The 24690-nt window shown below is 40.3% G+C and overlaps 2 protein-coding genes across 3 annotated transcripts in view; one reads left to right on the top strand and one right to left on the bottom strand.

Annotated features, from left to right (window-relative positions):
* Positions 1-11837, bottom strand: part of tp73 (tumor protein p73) — a 26221-nt gene extending 14384 nt beyond the window's left edge. The window contains exons 1-3 of one of the 2 annotated variants that reach the window (XM_073470900.1): positions 11806-11837; positions 5391-5486; positions 4885-5035 (exon numbers count right to left, since the gene is read on the bottom strand). In XM_073470900.1, coding sequence (XP_073327001.1) covers positions 4885-5035; positions 5391-5486; positions 11806-11837 — 279 coding nt within the window. Of the gene's footprint in view, positions 1-783; positions 805-4884; positions 5036-5390; positions 5487-11805 lie in introns of those variants that run through there. The other variant, XM_073470901.1, reaches the window with a different exon arrangement.
* On the top strand, positions 9213-24690 carry wrap73 (WD repeat containing, antisense to TP73). Its single transcript, XM_073470902.1, has 13 exons — positions 9213-9324; positions 9908-9995; positions 10191-10343; positions 11947-12063; positions 19795-19867; positions 20574-20677; positions 21003-21089; positions 21521-21655; positions 22249-22326; positions 22406-22508; positions 22628-22753; positions 22940-23131; positions 23878-24690. The coding sequence occupies exons 2-13, from the start codon at positions 9927-9929 to the stop codon at positions 23988-23990; spliced, it is 1350 nt and encodes a 449-aa protein (XP_073327003.1). The 5' UTR covers positions 9213-9324; positions 9908-9926; the 3' UTR covers positions 23991-24690.

Genomic DNA, 24690 nt, shown 5'->3' with positions numbered 1-24690 from the left:
CAGGTAGAGGTGCAGGAGACACAGGGGCTTTAAGGGAGGTCGGATTACACTGGGATGGGTGAGTTGCGGGAAGTGTGTGGGACGGGTGCATGTGTAACTGTCCGGGTAGGTGTCCAAAATCACCTTTTGAGCACTTTTGTGTGACCTACACAGACACAAACGTGTGTGTTTGTGTGTGTGTGGGTGTGTGAGAATGAGTGTAAGTGTGTGGCAGTTGCAGTGAGGTCCCCACAGTAGCCTCCTTCGGGCTATATGAGGCAAGTTGTAAAACACAGGCGTAATCTGCCTAATTGCCTGCCATTCCCTTCTTGTCCTCTCCACTGTGTTTGAGCAGAGGGAAGATTTGTTGCACTGTCAAAGTTAACACTCTGTGAGGCCCATATATAGTTGTACAGGGACTCAGAAGCTACTGTAGAAGGAAAACATTTTTATTACCATCCATGCTCATGTGTTGATTTCTTCTCACGCTAACAAAAACACAGAAAAGTCGAAAAAGCAGAAACAGCCAACTACAGTCCTATTGCCAATCTTCTACTTATCAGCATCACATAATTACTTTCTTTGACCAACAGGGAATCCATTATCCAACCATTTTAGCATCGGTTGATTCAGATTCAACAAGACAAGCCAACCAACACATAATAATATGAAAAGACAAATAATGAAAATCACTAATATAACAAAATAGTCCCAGATTTATCCCTGCTGCATGTACAGTGCAGACATATGGCAAACAACTGAAAGTGGTGCACAATGAGCGGGAAAAAAAAAAAGAATTGTTACCTTCTTTTTCACGTAGTACATCCTCTACTGCTTTAGTCTCATTTGTCAACTCTTCCGTCAGAAACGTCCAAACACAGCAAAGCAAAGAGAGCGCGAGACCATAGCCAAACCAGAGAGTTCAAGTAAGGTGTGCATCAGTAGACACACCACACAATCACACACAAACACACACACTCACACACACAGACAGACACATGTGCAGCCAGGGATAGGCAGGGGGGAAAAAGGTGAGGACTGGTGTGGAGAGAGAGAAACTATAAACTGAGAGGAGGGGAGAGAAGGAGAGAAGGAAAGAGAGGGATGGGAACCCAAAAAATGGTACGACGTTCTAATTATGGCATGCCCGGACTTAGACGGCAATGCCGGGGCGCATGTACGCACATGCTCCAAAACACCTTGTGAAGGCCTGCACTAAGTAAACACTGTCTGGTCTGACGGAGAGTCAGAGAGACAGAGAGAGAAAGAGGGAGAGAGAGAGAGAAGAAAAACAGATGAAAGAACAGGAGTTCAAGGGTCACCACCCAACCAGTATTGTATATCAATATAGCATTAAATCAGCAGTCAGGGCTGAACATTTTTTGTTTTTACTTTTGGTCAAAATCTTGAAATCTATCAAAGCTCATACAGTAATTACAGTGAATCTTATTTGCCCCTTTTTCATGGGGATTCAGATATTAATATTTATTTTGTACACAGAACGTACCGCCAATTTGAAAGAATGCATCCAGTCTGCCCAAACTTTGTCAAAGTGGACTAATAAAGTTTTGAAATGCCCTCTTCAGCTGGAACATTTAACAGAAAATGACCTCTTTGATCCCTGTGACCCGTCAGACACTTGTTGATTATTCAGAAAAAGCACAGTCAGTATATCAGACAACATGAGTATGTAAGCTGCAAACAAATAAGCACTACGATCTTTCACCTTACCCCCCACCCCCCCAGTGCACACCTCATGTTCACCTAGACTTCAGATTTAGATTTAGACTACACCACACTCTTAAGTTATAAGAGCATTACACAGCATCACTTCTCCTGATCCTGCCCCTCAGCTCAGACACTGACAATGCACACAGACACAAAAGCAGAGACAAAGTTGCACAATATGTATAATATGTACACTTCATGTGTTTCCATGTCATGGTCCATCAGATGAAAGCAGAGGGAAGGGTCAATGTCCCAGACTTAAAACAAACTGTGTCGGTTAAATAAGGATGCAGGCATGCGTGGGTGTTTGGATCTGTACGTTGACTCTAACTCAGGTATAAGCAGCACAACACACATGGGAGACATCTAGGTTCAAACAATTAATGCCAAATAGTTGTTCAATTGTTTAACTTCTAGTTGTGCAGCCTAAAATCCTGAAATGATTAACTGATTAGTCAGTCGACAGAAATTCAGTTTGACACTACTCCAATAATCTATGCAGAGTTTCGTTTCATTCTTTCTCTCTTCTTTTTTGTTATATATGACAACCAACTGAATATCTTTAAGTTTTTGAGTGCTGGTTTGGAAAAAAACATTTCAGATTAATCAATAAAAAATTGTTTGCGGTAACCTTAATCAAAAGTCTTTAATGTCTCATGTCAGTCAGTGGAAAATAGGGAAGCTACATAATGTGACAGCTGTTTACCACCTTTGAAATCTTCCTCTTACAGATATTGTCAGAGGCACTTTACAGACACAAGGTGAGCCCAGGTGTATGTGAAAAAAAACCCACTTGACACACACATGCACACACACACTGTCACACAGACCCATGCACTCACAGGTGTGCTTGTTCTTAATACCTGGACTCGATCCGCGACAAGTTGAAACAGAGCTAAAACCTCCGCCGCCACTGTGTGAGCAAGTGTGTGTGTGTGTGTGTTCACTGTGTGTAAGTGTTTAAGCCTCTCATCCCAACAGCATCTGATGTCCCCTATGGGCAGCCATCCCGGTAGCTGCCGCTCAAAGCCGAGCTTTAAAGGCTCAAAACATTTAGAAACCTAGGTAAGCCGGCCACAACAACCCTCACTTGTCAAGATGATTGAAACATAATAGGTTGAGGATAAGCAGAGTATCACTCTGCTAATGGCCTCTGTTTACAGCTACTCATTAAACCGGACTCTATAGTTTCACACAGATTCACACAGATTGTCATGTGGCTCTGCTAAATTAAGGAAAACAACAGGACCAAAATGAAAAGTTAGGCTACATAAATGAATGACACAGCATCATATATGAAAACTGGAGCATGTCTAAAGGAAGCCAGCTGTGTTAAACAGAGGTGAGAATGAGAGGAGGTGAAATGTGGCCTGATATGTAGGACGGTCGCCCCCTGTTGGGAATATTTAGCATGTGTGCATAACATAGATATACCATCATTCTCAAGAGGCCCACATCCATGCCAACCAGTATAATTTGTATTTATTTTAAACACATTTTAAGTAAAACTTGATAGATTACTCTTACATCTTCAGAGTAAATTACTTCAAGGTTAATGTCAGAAAAAGATGACGGAAAGTTAAAACACAGCTTGCCTTTGCATCATGTGACCGTACCAAAATGTCAGGCGCGTGCCTCACCAGCCATCTCCCTAAATGAATCCAACTTGTTAATGCAATGATATAGAAACTAGGAATACATCTAATCCTACTACAACTTCTAATTGAGGTGGCCATGTACGCATGCATGAAAAGTAAAAGAAAGTACAGGCCTGATTTTCAAATGTCAGCTCATTCTCAAACAGCTGATGAGTCATGAGCATGCACAGGTGATCTCTTTCATCTGTTTGACTGCCACCAATCTCAGCCACATACAGTAACTTCTACATCTCCACTACAAGACCAGTAAGACACTATTTTCAGTTTTGTAAAACTCCTGGATATGCCAACACGTAAAACAGTTTACTCTGGTCCACTTACCACACTACACAGCATCTTAAGCCTCCTGAAAGATAAGATGGAGGGTTTCTATGAAGTGTCCTGGCCCTTATAGGACTTACACTCTGCTGTGGTGGCTGCAAGAGTCCGAACCTCCGTGGCCGTCTGACCCCTCTGTGGAGCAGGACATGATGGGGGATACAGGAGACGTCCTGCCTCTCTTCTTCTCCACTCTTTTTTCCCTTGCCTGACGGCCTTCTCAACTTGCCTTGCATCTAACAACAAATCCTCCCTCCGCCCCCTTATTTCTGTCATGACTATTCATTAACTGGCCAGGCAGGCCCAGGCTTGCCCTCTTAAAGATTAGATCCAACCAATATTCCAGATTAGAGGGGGAACCAAGGTGTGTTAAAGAGTGACTTCTGATTTCATATTTGGAAGACAGAGATGGATAAAGTAAGTTAAATGTGCTTGATGAACCTGCAAATATGTTGTAACAGAACATCGGTAAAAGAATTACATTTGTCTGTGTGGGCTCAAAAAATTTACTCTAAAAACTTTGTCTTTATTCTTAAAAAGTTGAGACACTTGCGATGCATATGACGTTTACACCAAGCAACAAAAATACCACCTGCAAGCATATGTGCACATTAGTTGATGCACATGGACACACCCCAGCCCTACAGATGGCTCTACAGTGAAGCAGCAAGGGGTCCTGGCTTGGGGTTTAATTAGCCCTCCCCCAACACACACACACACACACACACACACACACACACACACACACACACACACACACACACACACACACATGCAGTCCCTACAGACCGCTCAGCAGGGACATAGAGAGGGAAAAGGCTGCAGAGGAGAGGGAAACTACATAGGAGGGAATCTCCTGAACACTGGAGGGAAAAAGTGAAAGGCTGCTACAAACAAAATGGGATCTTGGAAGTGTGTGTGTTTGTTTGTTTGTTTCTGACAGGCTGAAAAAAATTATTTGCCAATTGGAAATGCTGATTCTTTAGGGCCGTGGTTCAGGATTGGGTTAGTGGTTTGGATTAGGGTTTTTAGGGTCTCCAGAAAATGAATGTAAGTCTATGGAAAGTCACCAAAAGTGACATGGGTCAATGTGTCTGTGCTCCTGCTCACAGCGAAAACCATCAGGTAACAGAAATGCTGTGAAGCTTCTCAAGAGAAAACAAAGATTGACCACAAAACTGGAGTTGGCCCATGTTCCTACCATCACATTGTCGTTCATGTCCCTCAGCTGGTAGACATCCATGGAGCCTTCGGCAGCGTTGCGGTGGTTCCCCGGTGTGCTGGTGGAAGGCACTGTGCGCTCACCTGGCTGGCTGCCTGGGGGGAGCTCAAAGTAGGTGCTGTCTGGCTCCCTGTGAAAACACAACAGCAGGTATACATGTATATTGTTAACTATTATATCAAATAATATAATTATTTAGAAGTTCTAATACATATTTGTATTTCTTCAAAATGTTATCCAGCATTAAAGAACGACATTGCTTTCCCCCCATGCTCTATGTACTGATAGTATCAAGTTAAAGCTCAATTTTTTGTCAATTATGAGTATATAATAATCTATTTGGTGCTGACAGAATCATATGTGTTTTGTATTCATTGTCTGATACATTTCAAATTTTAAATAAAACCATGATGTCACTTGGAAAATATGTTCATCGTAGCCTACGGAAAGTAAAACATTCGTCAGCAGGTGTTGTTGACACTCACAGGGAGCTCCACAGGTGCTCGAAGGTGCCTCCGTCTTCAGTGACAGTGGACTGGGACATCTTAGAGGATAGATAGTCTGGTGAGGGGCAGATCACTCTGCAGAGCATGCACACACACACACACACAGAGAGAGAGAGAGAGAGAGAGAGAGAGAGAGAGAGAGACTTATTTAGTATAAGCATGATTGTAGAAAACAAGAGTTAATTAAATTCAATTACAGTAAAACAGACTTTTAACAGGTTAAAAAAGCTACAATTGGAAACAAACTACTGGTTCATACACTCATTTTATCAGTGTTCAAAATGGAGAGGAAGCAGCTCAATATACACACACACACACGCAAATAGGCTACACGCATTCATCCAGGTGTGATCACACCAATGTAGTCCCAGTGAGGTGGCACAGGGTGTCAGGGGGCCTGCGCGTGCCCAGACCTGCCTGCCTCATCACCGTTTCACTCCGAGGGGAAGCGTCCTTCTCCCCCTCTGCAAAGTCTGAGCATCACCTCCTCCGACTCTCAAATAACACAGCCTCTACTGCAGCCCTTTAAATGTGTTCAGACACTGACTATACCCAAACAGAAAGTGGATCTACAGCGGAGAGCAGAGGCGCGTTGTACTCTGGTTGTCTAAACCGAGAGCTCTTTGGTCGTTTGCAGAATGATCGCAGCTCCATCCAGCGAAAGAGAACTTGGTGTCTTTGACAAAGCAGATGAGAAAGACCTTACAGAGTTTAGAAAATGTGAGCTACCTGCAAGGGGAGCATCCGGGCCTCTTTGTGAATACCTCGAGTTTTCAAATTAATCCGTGTTCGCCTTGCGCATGAACAGAAAGTCAAATGAATCGCAGGCCTGCTGCGTAAAGCTGAAAAACGGAAGGTCTCGATCTATTCTCCAGTTTGATCACATCCAACACAAAACCCCGTCGGGCATATTCGGTCGTACCAAAGTTTACTATAATCACAGTTGCAAACCACAGCCGCGTCATATCTCCTTAGTAACCCCTCTGAAGGACTGCACAAGAAAAAATGTGGCAAAGGTGCATTTAAAGACGCAAAACACATAAATGGAAAAAAATAAATAAAAGAATAATCATCTTTAGGTAATGATTAATTTTTGCTGCAGGTGTATGTCGAAAGTGGCCCTGTGCATTTAAGTGTTCATTCTTTTTACTGTAGCCTAGCCTTATCTACATGTGACAGTTTTCACTGTTGGCCTGTACTCAATCGATTGAAGATATGCAGCTCAGTAAACATCTCAAGTGATGTCATAACAAAGGTTGTTTTTTTCCTCTTTTATTTAAACAGATCGTGTGACGAAGTTCAGATTCATGCGAAATGATCCAGTGGACGTGACTTGAAAAAACAAAACAAAAAACAAGATAGACTAGAGCACATAGAGAGGCCTGCAGCGCACACATATAATTTGCTCCGCAGCAGCTGCGGCTGCAGGTTCCCGCTGTTCCCGAGGTGGCTGCCGCCGCAGAAACCAGCTCCCGTTCCCAGCTCGACCTCCAGTGCCGCCTCGTCTGATCCCAGAGCAGCTCGTGTGCTGGCGCAGGGGATCTGACAAAGCGTCACTGCAGGACGAGCAGAGGAGAGACCGCGGGTCGGCCTCAGAGCTCTGGGCACATTAATTGGGATTCCACCTGGACACTGACGAGTTTTTCACTTAGTCCTCACATCAGTCAGGAAATACTGTAAATAAATGATTTTCTATTAGGCTACTTATGATCTGTATAGACGTGCGCATGTTGGAACTTTTTGGGTTTTCTTAATCAGAGTGGGAAATATGAATAGGCCTACATATTGCCATTGAAGAAGACATAACTTATTATATCATAGGTCCTATAAAATCAAACGCTGCCCATAAACACGTTGAAGATAGAAAGATAGAAGATCTGGCACAGTAAAGTGCAAATTAAATATGAACAAAAATGATTGTGACATTGATGAGCGTTTGGGTAAAATATTCGATCATCTGCTTATTTCCTTCGATTTCTAATATCCACGCCCGTGTTGTTTCTGTAAAGCACGGCCTCTGCTGGTTCTTTGCCTAAATGTCACACAATCCTTTTTAAAGCTTGACATTGTCTCTGATATTCACCTGTCTCTACTTTGCGTCTCCACTCCGGGGTTACGGAACCCATGACAACAAACACACACACACACACACACACACACACACACACACACACACACACACACACACACACACACACATATGCACAATGCCTTCCCCAGGGCAACTTTATGCAAGAAAATAAGTCCCAACTGAGAATAAATTAATTTTAAAATTGTTTTAGATCCGATCCTCCACAGCCCCTAGTGAAATATTTCATATGAGGATTCAAAGGATGAGCCTGTCGTTGCTCATGAATCATTGGGTGTCTCTCGTTATCCAAATTCAAAGCACTGAAATGTATTTAAATATGAAAACGATATTATACGTTAATATAAATAATTCAGTCTTTTGTTGATATTAATTACAAAGAATGATACTGAGCAATATGCTAAAAATAATTAACAGCACTAAGATTTTGTTTCCAACATTAATAATTTGACCACAAAAATCGAAATGTCGACACTATTATAAGCCTATGCATATGTCTACTGTAGGGATTATTTCTAAGGCCTGCATTTTTATTTAGACAAATGATTATTATTATTATTATTGTTATTATTATGTGGCCTATTTTATGTAGGGTACTCGAAACCAAAAACACATAACGCAGACCCTCAACAAACTATTATCCATACCGCGATGAGCTGCAAAATCAAATCAACAAAACATCCAGAAAGATTTAAAACTAAAACTTTGGAAACAATTATTTGGATCTTATACAATCAATTCTCAAGACAGCTGGGCCTTTCTTGTCAATAATCTCGATTTTAGAAAATTATTTTCATATTTAGCCTGTCACATCCTGCAAACTGAACGCCGACAAAGTGAAAGGCCTGCTCAATGAACAAAACAAAAACATATGCTATGACTTAAAAATCTAAATCACTAATTCTACTATAGCCCATCAGAGTAAATCAACGTACCTGGAGGTTATTATTATTCCAGTCCAAACACCCAAGAATTATGTTGAGCCGAGCACCTGCCTGTTTATTATCGAACATGCCAAGAAAGTGACCCTCCATAAAAAAACAGCCACAACAAAAAACAAAAAAAAATCGACCGAGTTTACAGTATGATAACAGCAGCTAGAGATGATTGACTTTTCGGAGGAAATTAACTGCGAAGAATCGGGAGGAAAACTGATTTGCATGCTGTTCAGGGAAGTGTGAGGTTTACTGAGGGAGACCGAGGAGGAGGTGAAGCGTTATGTGCGCTGGGTGAAGCAGGGAGGAGGTAGCGCGGTTTGGGGCGCACATAAGCGGGAAACCTTTACCAGCTCAGCAAAGCTGGAAAATGGTGATGGTTTTAAAAAGTAATTCAATGGTTCCCTACTTAGACTGCAAGACACGTTTGTGTGAATAAAAAATACACCACACACTATAAAACGACTATGACTTAAAGAAAAATATGAAGGGAATGGAGTTTAGGCTATGAAAATATCAAATCTAGACCAAAATCACAAACTGATTAGTTTACAATAGAAGAAAATAACATTGGTGCGTATATGTCTATATTCATTTGGTACAAAGGCGCACATAAACACGCACACATTACGTTCACACACGCCGGAAAAAGAGAAACACAGTGATGAACTACATCTCCCAGAAGGCAACACGCAGCAGACCGATGCTGATTGGACGGCACCAGCGTGTCGTCATTCGCTCATAAAAAACAAACTAGCAACAGTTGGAGAAACATCGACAGCCCGTACCCCGAGGACGATGATGCGAACAATAAAACTTTTCTAAACTCATTGTGGGACATTTAGCCGTCTCTTATCTGACCGACAAAGCAACAGAATTGCCATTAGAGGTAAGTTTAAGCATTGAATGGGAAGATAGTGAAGGTTTGCCACCTGCTAAGTTGCTAGTAGCGCTATATGCTAACGTTAGTGTTGAATGAGTCCAGTGACAACACAGGTAACAGCTAACTTTACCGTTAGCATGTAGTGTTGGCTTCTATCAGTCTACAGTCGTAGACATCACTTAATTGACAGCAAGAAGGTAAAGTAGCAATGGAGTCGTTCTTTAGAAAGCGTTCATGTGTGGGTTTATTTTGCTTTAGCTACTTCTATTAATTTCAAGCCAGCTAGCTAGGCTAACGTAACTACCTGTAGGTAATTTCTGTCTGCTTAGGCTGTGGTTGAAGCGGACGTAAACAGTTTATGAGTCGGTTTGTACTCTCCCACATTTAATAACTCAGGTTTAATGGGGAAAGAAGTGTTTCTCTGCCTGTGTATGTTTGCAGTGTTGTTTATTAATTGGACTTATGGCGCCATCGCGTGTTAAAAATGAGAAACTACACTAGTTGACAGCCCATCTCTCATGCATCTAAAGTTCTGAGAAGGCTCAGTTGTTTTTTAATGTCATGATAACTGTATTATCTTCTTGTGTAGGAACAGTTGCGATTGTAAAATGAATTTCTCAGAGGTCTTCAAGCAATCCAACCAACTTTGTAAAGTTTCCCCAGATGGGAAATATTTGGTAAGTGGTTGACATATTTTTTAATGATATTTGTTAATATGTGGTTTTGTAGTGCGTGTATTGTAATGCAGAAAAAATAATACTTTTAACTCTGAATTAATTCCCACAAGGTGTCTTTCTAGTAAAACGTGGATACAAGTGTTTTTGAAGTCATTTTAAGTTTTCATGGCTTGTCTCTTTGGCTGTTCTCCTCAGGCTACCTGTGTGCAGTACAGGCTAGTGGTGCGAGACATGAGCACCCTGCAGATCATGCAGCTCTACACCTGCCTGGACCAGATATCCCACATGGATTGGTCTTCAGACTCACTTTTCATCCTCTGTGCTATGTACAAAAGAGGACTGGTACAGGTAGGCTATGAGAAGAGGATAGGAATGTATGTGACTCGGCATGTTGTGTAAATGTCAATGTAAAAGTCAGGTTGCAGTCGATCTTACCAACTGTAATTTCTATTATTAGTGGTGATGTGATTATTTAATTGTATTTTGAATGACATAAAAAGGTTTGATTGTCACCACTTTATGGATTAAACAATAATAATCAACAACTCAAATGTCACATCCTTAAAAAACACAAATTCAACATTTCTGTGACTTGTAATACATTTTGAGTAGAAGTAACATTCTATATGGTTTTAAAATAATTTTTGGTAGGTCAGATAGTTCTGTGACATGTAATTGGGAGGATGAAGTAACATTTTAGAGACAGTAAAGAGGATGAATTAAAAATCTACATTATTGTTAAATATTTCATAGTATCATTGAAACATTTTATCTAGAGGGCAGGACTTGATTGTGTGATTATTTTGTGGTGAGGAAATCAATCATGTCTTTAGCTGGAGTTCTGATAGACAAGAGGCCTTCTTGAAATAGGTAAACATGAGATTAAAAACAGGATTTTATATGCACAAATATGTAAAAAAAAAAAAAAAAAAAAAAAGTACAAGTATACATGTGAACAAATATTGTTGAACTACTAGAAGGTCATTGTTTGTAATGCTTGTAATTTACCACATGCGTTAACATAATATTGAAATCATTTTTCAAATGCAAAATTAAGATTTCTGCCTCAAAACAAACATTCTTTGTCTTCACTGGAAGCATTTTGAGTTTGAATAAGCTTGTAAATTTCACTTGAATATTGAGCAGCTGCTTCAGGCATGCCCTGTATTACGTCACATTTTTTCTTATATAAGAAATAGTGAAACTATAATTTGGTGTTATTCTGTCAAATGCCATTTATTTTTGCTGAACAATACTTTACAGCACTGTGGATACATTGGGTTTAAAAAAAATCCAAATTTAATTCAAACTTTAGGTTTTGTCTATGTTTTATTTTAATTAATAATCAATGCACTTCAGTGTGTGTACAATTTAATTCATCATATTGTTAAGTACTGTTTCATATTACATTGATTAAACATGTAGGCCCCACATAAGTTAAAAAGTGATGCACACCAGAAATTAGACGGCGCAGAGCTGCTATTTCAAATGTAAATCACCATTTAAAACAAGAAAAAAGTGACAGTGATCGTTCTTTAACACGTTTTTGTTTCCTGAATACTAAGACATATGTTATGTGATGACTCTAGAACTATGCTGTTTTATTTATATATTAATATTAAATATTAATATTAAAAAATAGGGATATTACTTTTGAATTTATGTCCCTAAATGTTTTCAAACTTGCAATCCAAATTGACAGACAGAGTTGGTAATAAATAACGTTTTAAAAATAGCTGCAGCGGTGAAAACAAGTTGTGTGTATGATTGTAATGTCAGTTTCTTGTACATCACAGGGCAAGTAGCTTACCTTTGAATGGGTATCCAGCGCCAGTCTTTCATGGTTTCTGTTGCTCAAGTGTTTCTTACTGTTGGAAATCAAGTTTAGGGAGAGATGTCATCAGTGATGGCTGATTGCTGTCCTTCTGTTACTCTCCGTCTTTCTCTTCAGGTGTGGTCTCTTGAACAGCCGGACTGGCACTGTAAGATTGATGAGGGCTCAATAGGACTACTCTCCTCGCGCTGGAGTCCAGACGGACGTCACATTCTCAACGCCACTGAGTTCCATGTAAGTGTGAAGTTGGTGCGTGCATGGGTGCATGCATTCATGTGCACAGAAGTGTGTTTATGCATGTGCTTGTCTGGTTTCAACTGTTGCTGGCCCGCAAGGAAGGGGGACCTGAAAATAGCCAGACACCAGAGCCTTTCTTGACCACCCCTAAAACCCCCCCACCCCACCAACCTGATGCATGTATTCAGCCTGATTTCATAGCTCCCCTCCTGTTAGCGTCCTGTCATACATGGGTCTCAAGTACCCCTGAAACATGGGTGCAATGAGTATGTGCTCTTTCAATGTAGGTCTGGAGTTTTGTTTGGCAGCAAGTCCTATTAATGATGTTCTGTGCAAATAATAATAGTGAACTTAGTTAAGTGAAGCAAAAAAGATAAATAAACACCCAAACCAAAAAAGATTTAAAAAAACAAAACAATTAAAAGATGAAAGCAGCAAATCAACGAAGAGTCAGTAATAGTTTAAAAAGTATTTTTAAACAAACTAATCAGTCAGCCGGAGCTCCTTTAGATTGTTGCACTGCCATGTTGTAAAATGGTTTGGATTTGTTCTTACATTTAGTGAAAACAGTAGTTGTCTCAATGTAGCAATATGAAAACACAGGTCTCACTTTGGAGGCAAGTAAAGGATGAAAAGGAGCTTACTTTTTTGTCTTTCACATAAACAGAAGTTGTGATGAAATTGCACTTCTTAGTACATGTGGCATCAATTTAATTAATAAAAGGGCCAAATTAAGCAAATTCTTGCATTGTGAAGTTTGAAGTTTAACTCAACTTGACCTGAGCAAGGCTAGTGGTGTTTTGGGCCTTCATCAATGTACATTAATGAATCAATCCATGTATTATAGCCTGACCAATGCTGGATTTTTGAGGTGATACTAGACAGCTTAAAAAATCTAATATAAAATATAATGGGGTCTTTCTTCGGTAGGCTGAGTGGCTTGTGGAAATTCTTTCATACCATAATATTGAGCCTCTAGCAATTCACCGCATTACGGAAGCCCTAAAGGGCCATGCATTCATACATTTTATTTCCTCCGTTTTCTGATAACGAGTTAATTTCATTTGTTTTCTCGAGATCTCGAGTTATTATCTCGAAATAACAACTACGGTTTTCCCGAGATAACGGGATAATTTTCTCGAGATCTCGAGATAATGAAACTTTGTTTTCCCGAGATAACGATATAATTAATTCGAGATCTCGAGATAATGACTGTGATATGATAGGCCTGAGATTATGGAGACGCCCGGGACTTCGTAACTGGTCAGCTATGTAGTTAATGACGACATCAGGCTCACTTAGATTGCGCTGCCGATATAGCTGAAGCCTTGCTAACCGTCTTTTTAGATTGTATATTATCTCTAATGGCAAGGCATAATGCTATTTCAGCCTGTGTCAGGCCTTGATTGAAAAGATATGTGACACGGTGATCGATATGCTCCTGCTCCTCTGACATTGCTACACTGAATGATGTTTCTTGCAATGATTTAATAAACTACACTATCGTTTTGTTTTCTCAAGATCTCGAATTAATTATATCGTTATCTCGGGAAAACAAAGTTTTCGTTATCTCGAGATCTCGAGAAAATTATCCAGTTATCTCGGGAAAACGGCAGTCGTTATTTCGAGATAATAACTCGAGATCTCGAGAAAACAAATGAAATTAACTCGTTATCACGGGAAAACGGAGGAAATAAAATGTATGAATGCATGGCCCTTCAGGGCTTCCGTACCGCATAATCATATATACCACCCCACAGCTTTAACTTCATTACTTTACAAGCTTGAAATTTGTGTTCTGTAAAAGGCACTGTTTATCGATCACTTCTGAAGAAAAAGAGTCAGGAGATGTTGAGTGTTGTTTATAAAGCAGAATGAAACAAATAAAGATGCATTTAGTTTCATTCTATGCCTCTAGACTACAGGTTTAAATTCATTCCATAGTAAGCACATGTTGCAAGGGGTGAGAAGCTATAGCAGCTACCCTTGAGCCATGTGGAATATGATGGGGGCACCGTGGTGGGCCATGTCTGTCATGCTGAAGCTGACTCCAGGAATCCCTTGACAGGTGTTGGAACCCACCACGCAACTGTGTCTGGTCTGGAGAAGGGTGCAAGGAGTGCAAGTGTCTGTGGCATGTCTGCTTTGTGTTTGTCTGCATCTTCAAGAAAAATAAATAAATAAAGGAACAGGATGGAAATTAATGAAGGCTCCTTCCCAAAAGAAATATGGTGTCTGCATAGAACAGAGTGTGACTTTCACTCATCCTTGCAAAAGTATTTTTTTCCTAAATGCATCTGTATGTGGGAGAATTTTTAAAGTGACCAATAATAATTATGCAATTATATAAATCAACAAATGTTAAATACAGTGGGGAAACATGTCAACTCACAAACATTCAGATGAGACACAAAATCAAACATTCCTTTATGATCAGAAATTGCTCCTGCACTGTGTCAAGTAACTTGTGATTGCAACCATCACATCCCTTCATAACCTCTTTTAGCTACTCACTGTGATTCATTTAATTCTGATGTTTTGATAAAAGTACTAACCCTATACCAGCATTCCCTAAAGCACATCTTTGGTGGGCTTGTTTCTTGAGATAGGTAATCCTGTCCTAATCACTGGATAATGACAAAGGTCAGATAATGATACTTTTCATTATTTAACCTTACACAAGTCTAAACTTCAAGTGGCACTGCAGTTTAATTCTGTTTAAACAAGTCACACCAAATGAAATATATCTGTTCACGAGCCCTAAGAAAACACTGTGAGTCACGAGGAAATGGGACATATCAATCCACAGTCATCATTCCATGGCCAGGTTTTTTATAAGCTATCAATGGATATTGTTTTTTATAGTTTAATGATGAAGCTTTTCATAGTAGTCCATGTCAAGACATCCTCTCACTTGTGGTGTTCTGCATTCAAAAATCTGTTTCTCACTGTCCTTATCATGTGGCTAGTATGAGCAGGAAGTCATGTACTGCTTACTGTTACTGAGAATCCTTTAGTAGTTGAGGCTCCAAAACTAATTTAACAGAGGCAAAGTAGGCACTGTCTGCTACAGTGCCAAGGGGCCCACTGAACTTACCTTCACCTCAGACCAAGATTTCATTAAGGCTGTGCCAGACGGGTGTTCGTGTCAGGCTTGAATTTCAGCCCCACTCATAAACAGCCTGCTATATTAACTTGTTTAGGGACAGCTGCCTTTGGTGTGGATCGTGCCTCTGTGTGTGTGTGTGTGTGTGTGTGTGTGTGTGTGTGTGTGTGTGTGTGTGTGTGTGTGTGTGTGTGTCTACGTGTCAAATCTGCTTTGCTGGCTGCGCGTGTGTGTCTAGCTGTCTCTCTAGCTGCTGCAGTGCGTTTTCTTTTTTACTCGAAACAGAATATCTTTAAATCTTTACCTGATTTGTAGGTACATGATAATTTATTAGCTCACAGCTGACATTTTAACAATTACATGAAAAAACACATCAGTCTTGAGCGCTGATAAGGGTTTCAGTGGCAGACTACAGGTGAGGACCTTTTTTCAAACCAGAAAGAAATGCTCTTGAGGTGTTCATTAAAGGCCTCAAGGTAGGACCTTTTTGGAGGCAGACATGTACAAAAAAAACCCAGCTGTATTCAAATATGGGGTGGCGCCATCTCACAGATTTAATAGAAAGTCGCATTGCTGAAACCAAGCCTATGTATTGTGAGACTTCACGCAAGTCATCTCCCATTTGAATTCCGATCATTTATCTTAGGACCTCACAAAATGGCACTCACACATCCAAGTTAATCTTTACCAGCTGAGGGGTGATAAACTGAGGGTGGAAAAACTCCAGCCAAGGACATCATTGAGCTTGACTTCTCTAATGGTTTTTACATTGTTGGGATCGGATTAGCAATAGCATTCTTGGCCGGTACTGATGGAGCCCTGCTAACATGTAGCATTGTTGGCAGCAATGCTACTGGACTAAACTGCAAACGTAGGCAGCTGCTGCACTGCAACGTGGGACAATAGCCCAGCCATACCTACATGTGGGCTGCGAGAGGCTCCAGTTCCTTGGCAGAATCATGAGGCTGTAACAGGAGAAATAGGCTATATTGGTTTGAGATGGCTTCCTATGGGAAATGCCTGCAGTCTAATCCTCTGCTGACAGATAGGCCCATAAGGCATCAAATACACTTGCCCATTCTCTCGCACTGCTTGAGGTATGCAACAAGAATGGCTGATAGATAGATTTGTGTTCCAGGTTGCTGTCAGTAACGTTGGTCTACACAACTGATTGTAGTTATCATGTTGCCCACAGACTGTCCTGCTGGGAATGTTCCATAATTCTGTGGTTTTCTTGTTATGAATACTTGCTAATAGATATTAAATGGATGTGATGGTAGAAATTAGCTGCAATTGTCCCATTTGGTTGTCTCTTAAGAAGATTGTCTTGTCATAACATGTCAAGTGAAGTTTTTTGTCCAGCACTTAATTACAGTCACAGGCCATATTATGAAGCAATTTTCAGCTTCTCCATTGCTTTTTAAAAAACTCGCACAACCACTCCATTTGTAAAAATGTGATGGAACTATAGGAAGGGCTTCCTAATGGGGAATCCTTACATATGGTGTTCAAAACAGTACTGAAATAAAAAGATGTACTTGTCTGTAATTACAGCATGTACTTTTCAGCAGTTATGCTAACCCTGGCAGAGTCGTGAATTTTTCCATCCCTGATGGATAAACAGCAGCTGTTGTAGTGGAGTTTTGACTTTTCACACCACCCGCAAGGCCCTAGGCCCCATCCCTAAGCTGTTGCTCACCTTTGGTGAGGATACTTCATCTAAAGTGTAGCTTTACCAACTAAGGATCTTATTGCATACCACCCCACATGGATAAGCATTTCCCACCTATTTTCCTCATGCTAACCTTCCTCCAACCAGTTTAAAGTTACACTGCCTTTCGGGTCCTGATCTCTCTGCATCCCCTATGCGGTGGGTTCAAGGCATCTAAGAAGTATAAGTGTGTTTGTGTTTGAGTACTGTTGATCTTTGTTGCCATGGCACCATGGCTGAGGGGATGTCCAGGAAGCGTGCAGTGAGGTGATATTACAGGGTCTGCACAGCTGGATGTCTTGACCAAACAGGATGTTCGACACTTCAGCCCAGTTAGGTGACAGACTTGGCTCAGTTCAAATGTCCGTCTGGACACTATGATGAAAGCCTTGTCACTTCAGTAGTTTCAGCTCTGCACATTCTTAAATGTAAAATACAGCTGAGCATTAAGGCTAGGCTTAAATCTGTATTGCCAAAAATATATTTTGAAGAAAATATATGGCTCGAGGGTTCTCTCCAGAATATGTGGCTGTGATGTAAAAGATGATGAAAGTAGTACACAATATGTTTCTCTGTTTGAAACTTAAATAGTTCAAGAATACACAGCACTGTTATTTGGTAATAGAATGATGGTATAGAACCAATCTGTTGTTTACAATAACTTCCAGGTCGAAGACCCCTGCATCATGCACCAGTTAAATACAATGAATTCACAATACATCTCATTCATCTGAATTGTATGTGTTTAATATCTCATTAATAATAACACTTTCACAAACGTTTGTTTGGAGACCTAATTTACCTGTTGCGCCATAGACTGAAGGAAAATGACAGCTTGAGTTTACCCAAAACTAGCGGTAGTCTGTCCACTGATGAGATTTCAAAGCTACACAGTACATGTAAATAGGAATAAACAAGTTTGCCAGTTTCACATATCATAGGTCAACTTCACTGTGACATCATAATATTCTGCAAAAAAATGTTCTGGCCATTATTCCTCATCATAGCTCAGGAACAGCAGTTTAACTGGTGTGCGGAGGCATACGCAACTGCGAGGTGGTAATTATAGTTTATATATACTATAATACATATGTGGAGGGTGTCTTTAAACATTCAAAGCATGATCAGACAGAGCTGCATGCACTCACATTATATTGGCTTACTGTAAGCAGTAAAGGGGAAGGTATTGAGCGCCATGCATTTAACACCTTTAATGTCGCAGTGTTGTGCTTGCATGCCCCTACAATTGGGATTGTTCCAAATGACAACTGCCAGAAGTTGTGTTTAAGAGAGGTGAAAGAAATGAGAAATCTTTTTTCAAAAACATCAACTATTGACCTACGACACTTTTCACAACACTGTGAGCTGTAGAAAACAACGTAGATGTATTATCTATGTATCATATAAATGTGAACTGTATGTCAATGTAGATAATATCATTATGTTTACTAAATATAATGAATTTGTTATTGGTAAACGTGGTATTGCAACAACAGCTTTCTCTGTGAAGACCTTAACACCCAGACAACTGAACAAGTGTACAGGCCACAGATCGTCTAACAGTGTCCCAGTGAGTGTCATGTGCTCCTTTCTTTTTCTTGAAGGGCAAGATACCACATGTCATACCAGTCCTTGGGTCAAACTTATGCTGCACTGTTGGCTGAGTGCCACCTGCTTTTGTTGGCATCAGTCTTGTTGAAGTGAGACCGGTGGGTATTTGAGTGACTGCTGTCAAAACTGAGCATTAACACATGTGGTCTCTTTGTCATGCCGACTTGTGGCCAGATAGTTATTCTTTGGCGCTGCTTCTCATTTGTGGGAATTCACACAGCTTGCTGGCTAGGCAACTCGCTGTTAATTTGTCACACATGTTGCAAACATGTCTAACATTACATCTTGGCTACTAAATGGACCAGCCCTATTTTCCTGCCATATGTCGAGATGTTGTTTTGGATCTGTTAATTTAATATGTGCTCAAATCCTAATTTAATCTGTATAATCTCTTTCTATCCCTGTTAGCGACTGCAACCCTTAAACATGTGTCCATTCCCTGTGGAAATACACTGATGGACAACACTCCACACACTCAGGCCCGACAGGGCCAACCATTAGGATACCATGTCAGTGTCTTGTATCCCTCACAGAGCTATATCATAGACCTCTTCAAAGATATCAGGCACTCTGTCCTCAGCCGTTAAAGGGCATGATTGACCATGCTAGTCTGTACTATAGCCTGGATCTGCCTTGCTGATGGACAACTTGTTGGGTGTAGAGGAGCACTTAGAGGCTGCATTGGGCTAGTGACGCTTACAAAATTGTTGTTGACACCCAGTCGCCATACGCAACACTGATTAGATCACAGCCTCAGATAAGATCTTCTTACCGAAGACTTGTTGTGGAATTGATCTCATATAGACTAACATCTAGAAGAGATTCTAAGTGGTCATGTCTCAAAGTGGTTTGTGAAAGCACTGTTCGCTTCAAAACCCAATTCCTAATCCAATATATTTCTTTTACATGTGGTGTTTGGATTCACTATATATCAGAATGGTTAATATTATTTTCTAATAAAACTGTTTTTTCCACTAGAGAGCTCTGAAAAGTTCATTTTTACTGTAAAATGTCTCACTCACTACATATTTTGCTCACATTTCTTTAATAATCATATTTAAAGGACCTCTATCAAAATGTTTGTTATGTGTTTATAAAAAATAAATATGTATATACATATTTATTTTTTATTGGCTTAATAAATCATCAAAATGTGTGTCTGCCCAGTATTTCTCAGGCACTAACTTGGATGTGTGTATGCCCGTTGTGCTACCTGGCAGTATGGTGTGCTTGTCATACTTTCACTGGAGTTAATCCAGTGTGTTTGTTTTTCCCCCTCTTTCCTCTGGTGCCTTGACAGCTGAGAATCACCGTCTGGTCCCTGTGCACCAAAGCTGTGTCTTACATCAAGTATCCCAAAGCATGTCAGAAGGGTCAGTATGAGAATAACATTGTTTTATTTGTTTTCTTGTGGCTTATGAGGTAAATGTATCACCAGGAGTACCTGAGGACAGGGCCAGTGGTCTGAGCGCCTCGGCATGCCCCATGAATCACATGCCGTTCTCTACCTTGTGGCGCGACCCTGGGTATGTGGCCAGACTATGGTCCTGTTTGCTGACAGCTGTGCCCCTCTTCAGTAAATGGGGCATGCTCTTCATAACAGGCCTGTCAGCAGCCTGGGGAAAAATGATTGTCTATGACTCTCCCCATTTTCTGCATGCAATACTATGCCCTCCTGCAACCCACAGTCGCCATATAAATAATATGGCCATGATAGTTACATACCACCGACCTGATGGTGCCAACGTGACTAGATAATAGAAAATCCATTACATAAAGATTATTTTGATCAGAGTTAGATATATTTTTTATGGTGTCATACCCCTGAGGAATCAACTTTTATCATTGGGGCCAAAAATGAATATTATAAGTGTTTGATTGCTTGATACATGCTTCTCAAACATGGAAGAATTAAACCTAAATAAGGTGGATATATTTTTAGGATATTTAGTATATTTTTCAATTCAACTCTGCTGTTACTCTGTAATTTTAAGATTTTTACATCATACTGGGGATTATATGCCAGAACTGGTAGTTTCCTATAAAGTTAAAGCTCTCTCCATCATCTTTCACCCACAGGTATAGATTTCAGCAGGGATGGTTGCTACATGGCCTTGGCTGAACGTCGTGACTGCAAAGACTATGTTAGTGTATTTGTGTGTGACGACTGGCATTTACTCAGGGTAAGTATGACATTAGAGTTTGACAGTTTTATGATCCTTATACATTAAACATTTGAGTAAGCTCTGTTAGCAACAGTGGAAGAAACTTGAACTTTTGGTTTAAGATTTGGTGTTAAATCTTCACCACCACATACGATCCAAAAATTCATTCTTTGAAATTGTCACTGACCGAGATGGAGAGTAAACTTTCATCATTTGAGATGCCCTGCAGATGTATTCATAGACACATTGAGGCCGTTTGTCCATCTTCTTCAGGAAGTGCCTGTGTTTTTTTCTGTAAATGTGTAGTGAATAGTAATTTTAATCAAACTTAACTCTGTCACAGCATTTTGAGACTGAGACACAGGACCTGGCAGGGTTGGAGTGGTCTCCCAATGGCTGTGTGCTGGCAGTGTGGGATAGCTGTCTGGAGGTGAGTCATTTGCTACATGGACTCAACAAGGGAATGTGATGGATTATGGGTTAAGGCTTGTCATTAAAGTATACAACCATGTTTTAAACAGTTTGGTTTGTTTGGTACGTGCAACATCTTTTCACATCATATCATAAATTGTAAAGAAGTACACAGATGTACAGTGTACTTGCCTCAGCATAGACATACAATGTAATTTGAGATGAGACTTCATTGATTCCCAGAGAGGAAATTCACATGTTAAAGCAGTAAAATAAACAGAAAACAGATATTATATTACTAGCTACTTTTACATACTAGCAACATGAAAAAAACCTTTGACATCATGTCAAAGCCTTGTGTAAGAGAGCTGTAAAATAAGGCATCCTTATTGTTAAAGCACTACAGTATTCCAATTGACCATGTGTTTCGTGTGTGTATCATCTCCACAGTACAAGGTGTTGCTGTATTCTTTGGACGGCCGGTTGCTGTCAACCTACAGTGCCTATGAGTGGTCGCTGGGTGTCAAGTCTGTGACCTGGAGCCCCAGCAGCCAGTTCCTGGCCATTGGCAGCTATGATGAAAAAGTATGGACAAACAAATGATGGCCAATGACATTGAGAAATAAGCATTCAGCATATCACTTTATAGCCTTACACAACACAACTAACATGAGGGAAAAGTAATCATTGTAAACCAAACTCCACTAATTTAGCATTACTAACATTACACTACACTCTTACATTTTCAGACTCGGGACAGGCAGTTTTTCCGTACCTGGTGCCTACATTACTCACAATGCAACTCGACCACCAACAGTTTCACAGACACCATACAGATTCAGTTGTGTTATGCTAGTTGCGGCTAATGTTGCCTCAAGCAGAGATGAGCAGTAGGCTACAGAGGTCTCATTAGCGTACTTATTTTTAAATCCACACCTCTGTTTTTTTCATTTTTAAACTTAATGTCTTCATCACCAACCAACACTGACTCATGTGACATCACTAGGTAATTAATCAGACTTTGAGCAGGTCCACTGTGAACCACAAATGGCTTTATACTGCTTTCCTGAGAAAGCAGTATAAAGCAGACTGTAAAAATATCTGGACTATTATTTGGAGTGTGCATTTGTCAATATCAGTACAAAATGACTTACAAGACTTTACTATCCTCATGTCAGGTGCGAATCCTCAATCACATCACATGGAAGAAAATCACACAGTTTGAGCACCCAGCAACCATCAACAACACAAAAGCTGTGAGTATTTTCCAGCCTTCATGATGATGAGCCGTGAAGGCACTGTAGTGCAATTATTTACTGTTTGTTGTGTTTGCAGGTTGTGTATAAAGAAGTGGAGAGGAGGCCAGCTGTTGGCGGTGATGACCTGTCGCTACACAACATCACAATTGGCACCACCCTCTTCAACACCCAAAGCAAATGTATGTCAGCTTTACCATCATTTAAAAAATATTCTAAAAGTAGTATTTGAGTAAATCTGCTGAGGTCTGATATAGCTTTGTCTAATCATAAACTCATTTGTTGTGGTCGCCTACTCCAGATGAGATCTGCCCACTGCCAGTCCAAATTCCTGTCGTCAAGCCAGATCCAGACCGAGCCAACCCCAAGATCGGTGTCGCTACTTTGGCTTTCAGCTCAGACAGTCGCTATCTTGCCACTAAAAATGGTAAGACTTCTTACAGCTGTTCACTTTCACCTTCATTGTCAACCCAAGAGAGCTGTATTATATGCAAATAACAGTTTCTACTTTATTTATATAAACATTGACTTCTTTTTGCTGTGAAGCTACAGTTTCATGGCTCTACAAGCTGAGAGTGGCTTTGACTGAGTGTCTGTGTTTCTTTTACCGTAGACAACATGGCCAGTGTTGTGTGGGTGTGGGACATGCAGAATATGAGCCTGGAGGCTGTGCTCGAGCAGACCTCGGCTGTGCGGTGCTTTCAGTGGGACCCCCGACGCCCTCGACTGGCACTGTGTACAGGCAACAGCAAACTCTATCTGTGGTCCCCGGCAGGCTGCGTCTCCGTCGAAGTCCCCGCTGAAGGTAAAATGCTCTGAGTCGGAGATATCAAGCAGCAGATCACACAGCTCTATTACAGTGTTCTCAGATGTAGAAGTGGGCCAGTGCAGTCAGGATTAGTTCAGCTTCACGAGATAAGTTCTGCATGTTGGCAGCAAGAGGTCACTGTTTCAGTTTTGAAGACTAGCAAACCTAGAACTCATGTGGTATGACATTGGATTGATCCCAGTGAAATGCTTTTTAAGTCAAAGTTTTGCTCTTTATTTTCCCGTGCACAGGGAAGATATCTCACCACTGATCCGATGTCAGAATTTAAAATGCAAACAGAACAAGATCTGCAGTATCTCAGTATATATCTATGTGATGCTCATGTGTGTCACATTTTGGTTTACAAACTGAGAGAGGTTGAATGTGGATTCAGGATGCACAATAAGGTTGCCACGATACCAGAATTTAGAATTTTGCTACAAACTAGTATAAAAATGATACTTGATGCCTGTTTTGATACCACTGCAAAAAGAAAAAAGTATAAATAGGAAAATAGGATAGCAAAATAAGCCAATATCTCTTTAGCCCAGGGTTGAAAATCAGATTGTAGATCTGTTTTATTTATTATTATTTTTTGTTTATGATTCCAAAGAATTTTGAATGCGGATATTTCATTTTCAACACATGGTATCGAAGTAGTATCTAAGTATTGATACTTTTATTTTCACCTTTATTTGATGCATAATCATCTCACTTCTCACTCTCTTTCTCTTCCCTGCCAGGTGGTTTCCAGGTCCAGTCACTAAACTGGCACTGCAGTGGAGACTCTCTGATCCTGCTCGGAAAGGAGCAGCTGTGTTTGTGCTACATGGACACTGACCAAGAGGACAAGTAAAACATACAAAAACACAGGGCGCACTTGAGCACAGTTCAAGCTTACTTAGCCACACACACCTGGTGGGGAATGTATAAGGTGATGACCACAAAACTGCAGCGAAGACTCCTCAAAATCACAACCGTCACGTTAAACTTGGAGCTGCTGACGAGTTTTGAAGAGCCTCGGTGCAGGTTACTGGGATGCTGCTTCTCTCGTCAAGTTGAAAACATTTGAAAAACCGGACCTGACTTTCATCCTGAGAGACTTACAATGAATAAATATCACTTTTTAGGTACCAAATGTGTACAGAAGCACTACTTTAAAACACTGTGAGAAAAATAGAGATTTACAAAATGTATTAGATTTCACTGCATTTCTAGTTTTAAGTATTTTGTATGAGTTTAACTTTGAAATTGTGTAATTATTTTTGAATAAATTTTGTCTTAAATAATCCAGCGTAAGAAGAATTACTAAAAGATGTGCATGTAAATCTTTCAAGTTATCAGCTCTGTGTAACTATACACGATAGTGTTCCAGTGAAAACTGTAGTGGAGTTATAATTAATCAATATTTATCAAAAAAAATACAATGACCCATGACTCTCTGCACAACACGTATTTGTAATGGTGAAGACTATAAAGGGTCCTGGAGGATTGGAAATGACTGATGTGAAATGGTTACTGAGTGGGCTGGAATAAAGAATGTTTTAGCAGCTGGA

Source organism: Pagrus major, chromosome 7, assembly GCF_040436345.1.
Source record: "Pagrus major chromosome 7, Pma_NU_1.0".
Classification (NCBI taxonomy): domain Eukaryota; kingdom Metazoa; phylum Chordata; class Actinopteri; order Spariformes; family Sparidae; genus Pagrus; species Pagrus major.
This window is presented reverse-complemented; position numbering and strand designations above follow the sequence as displayed.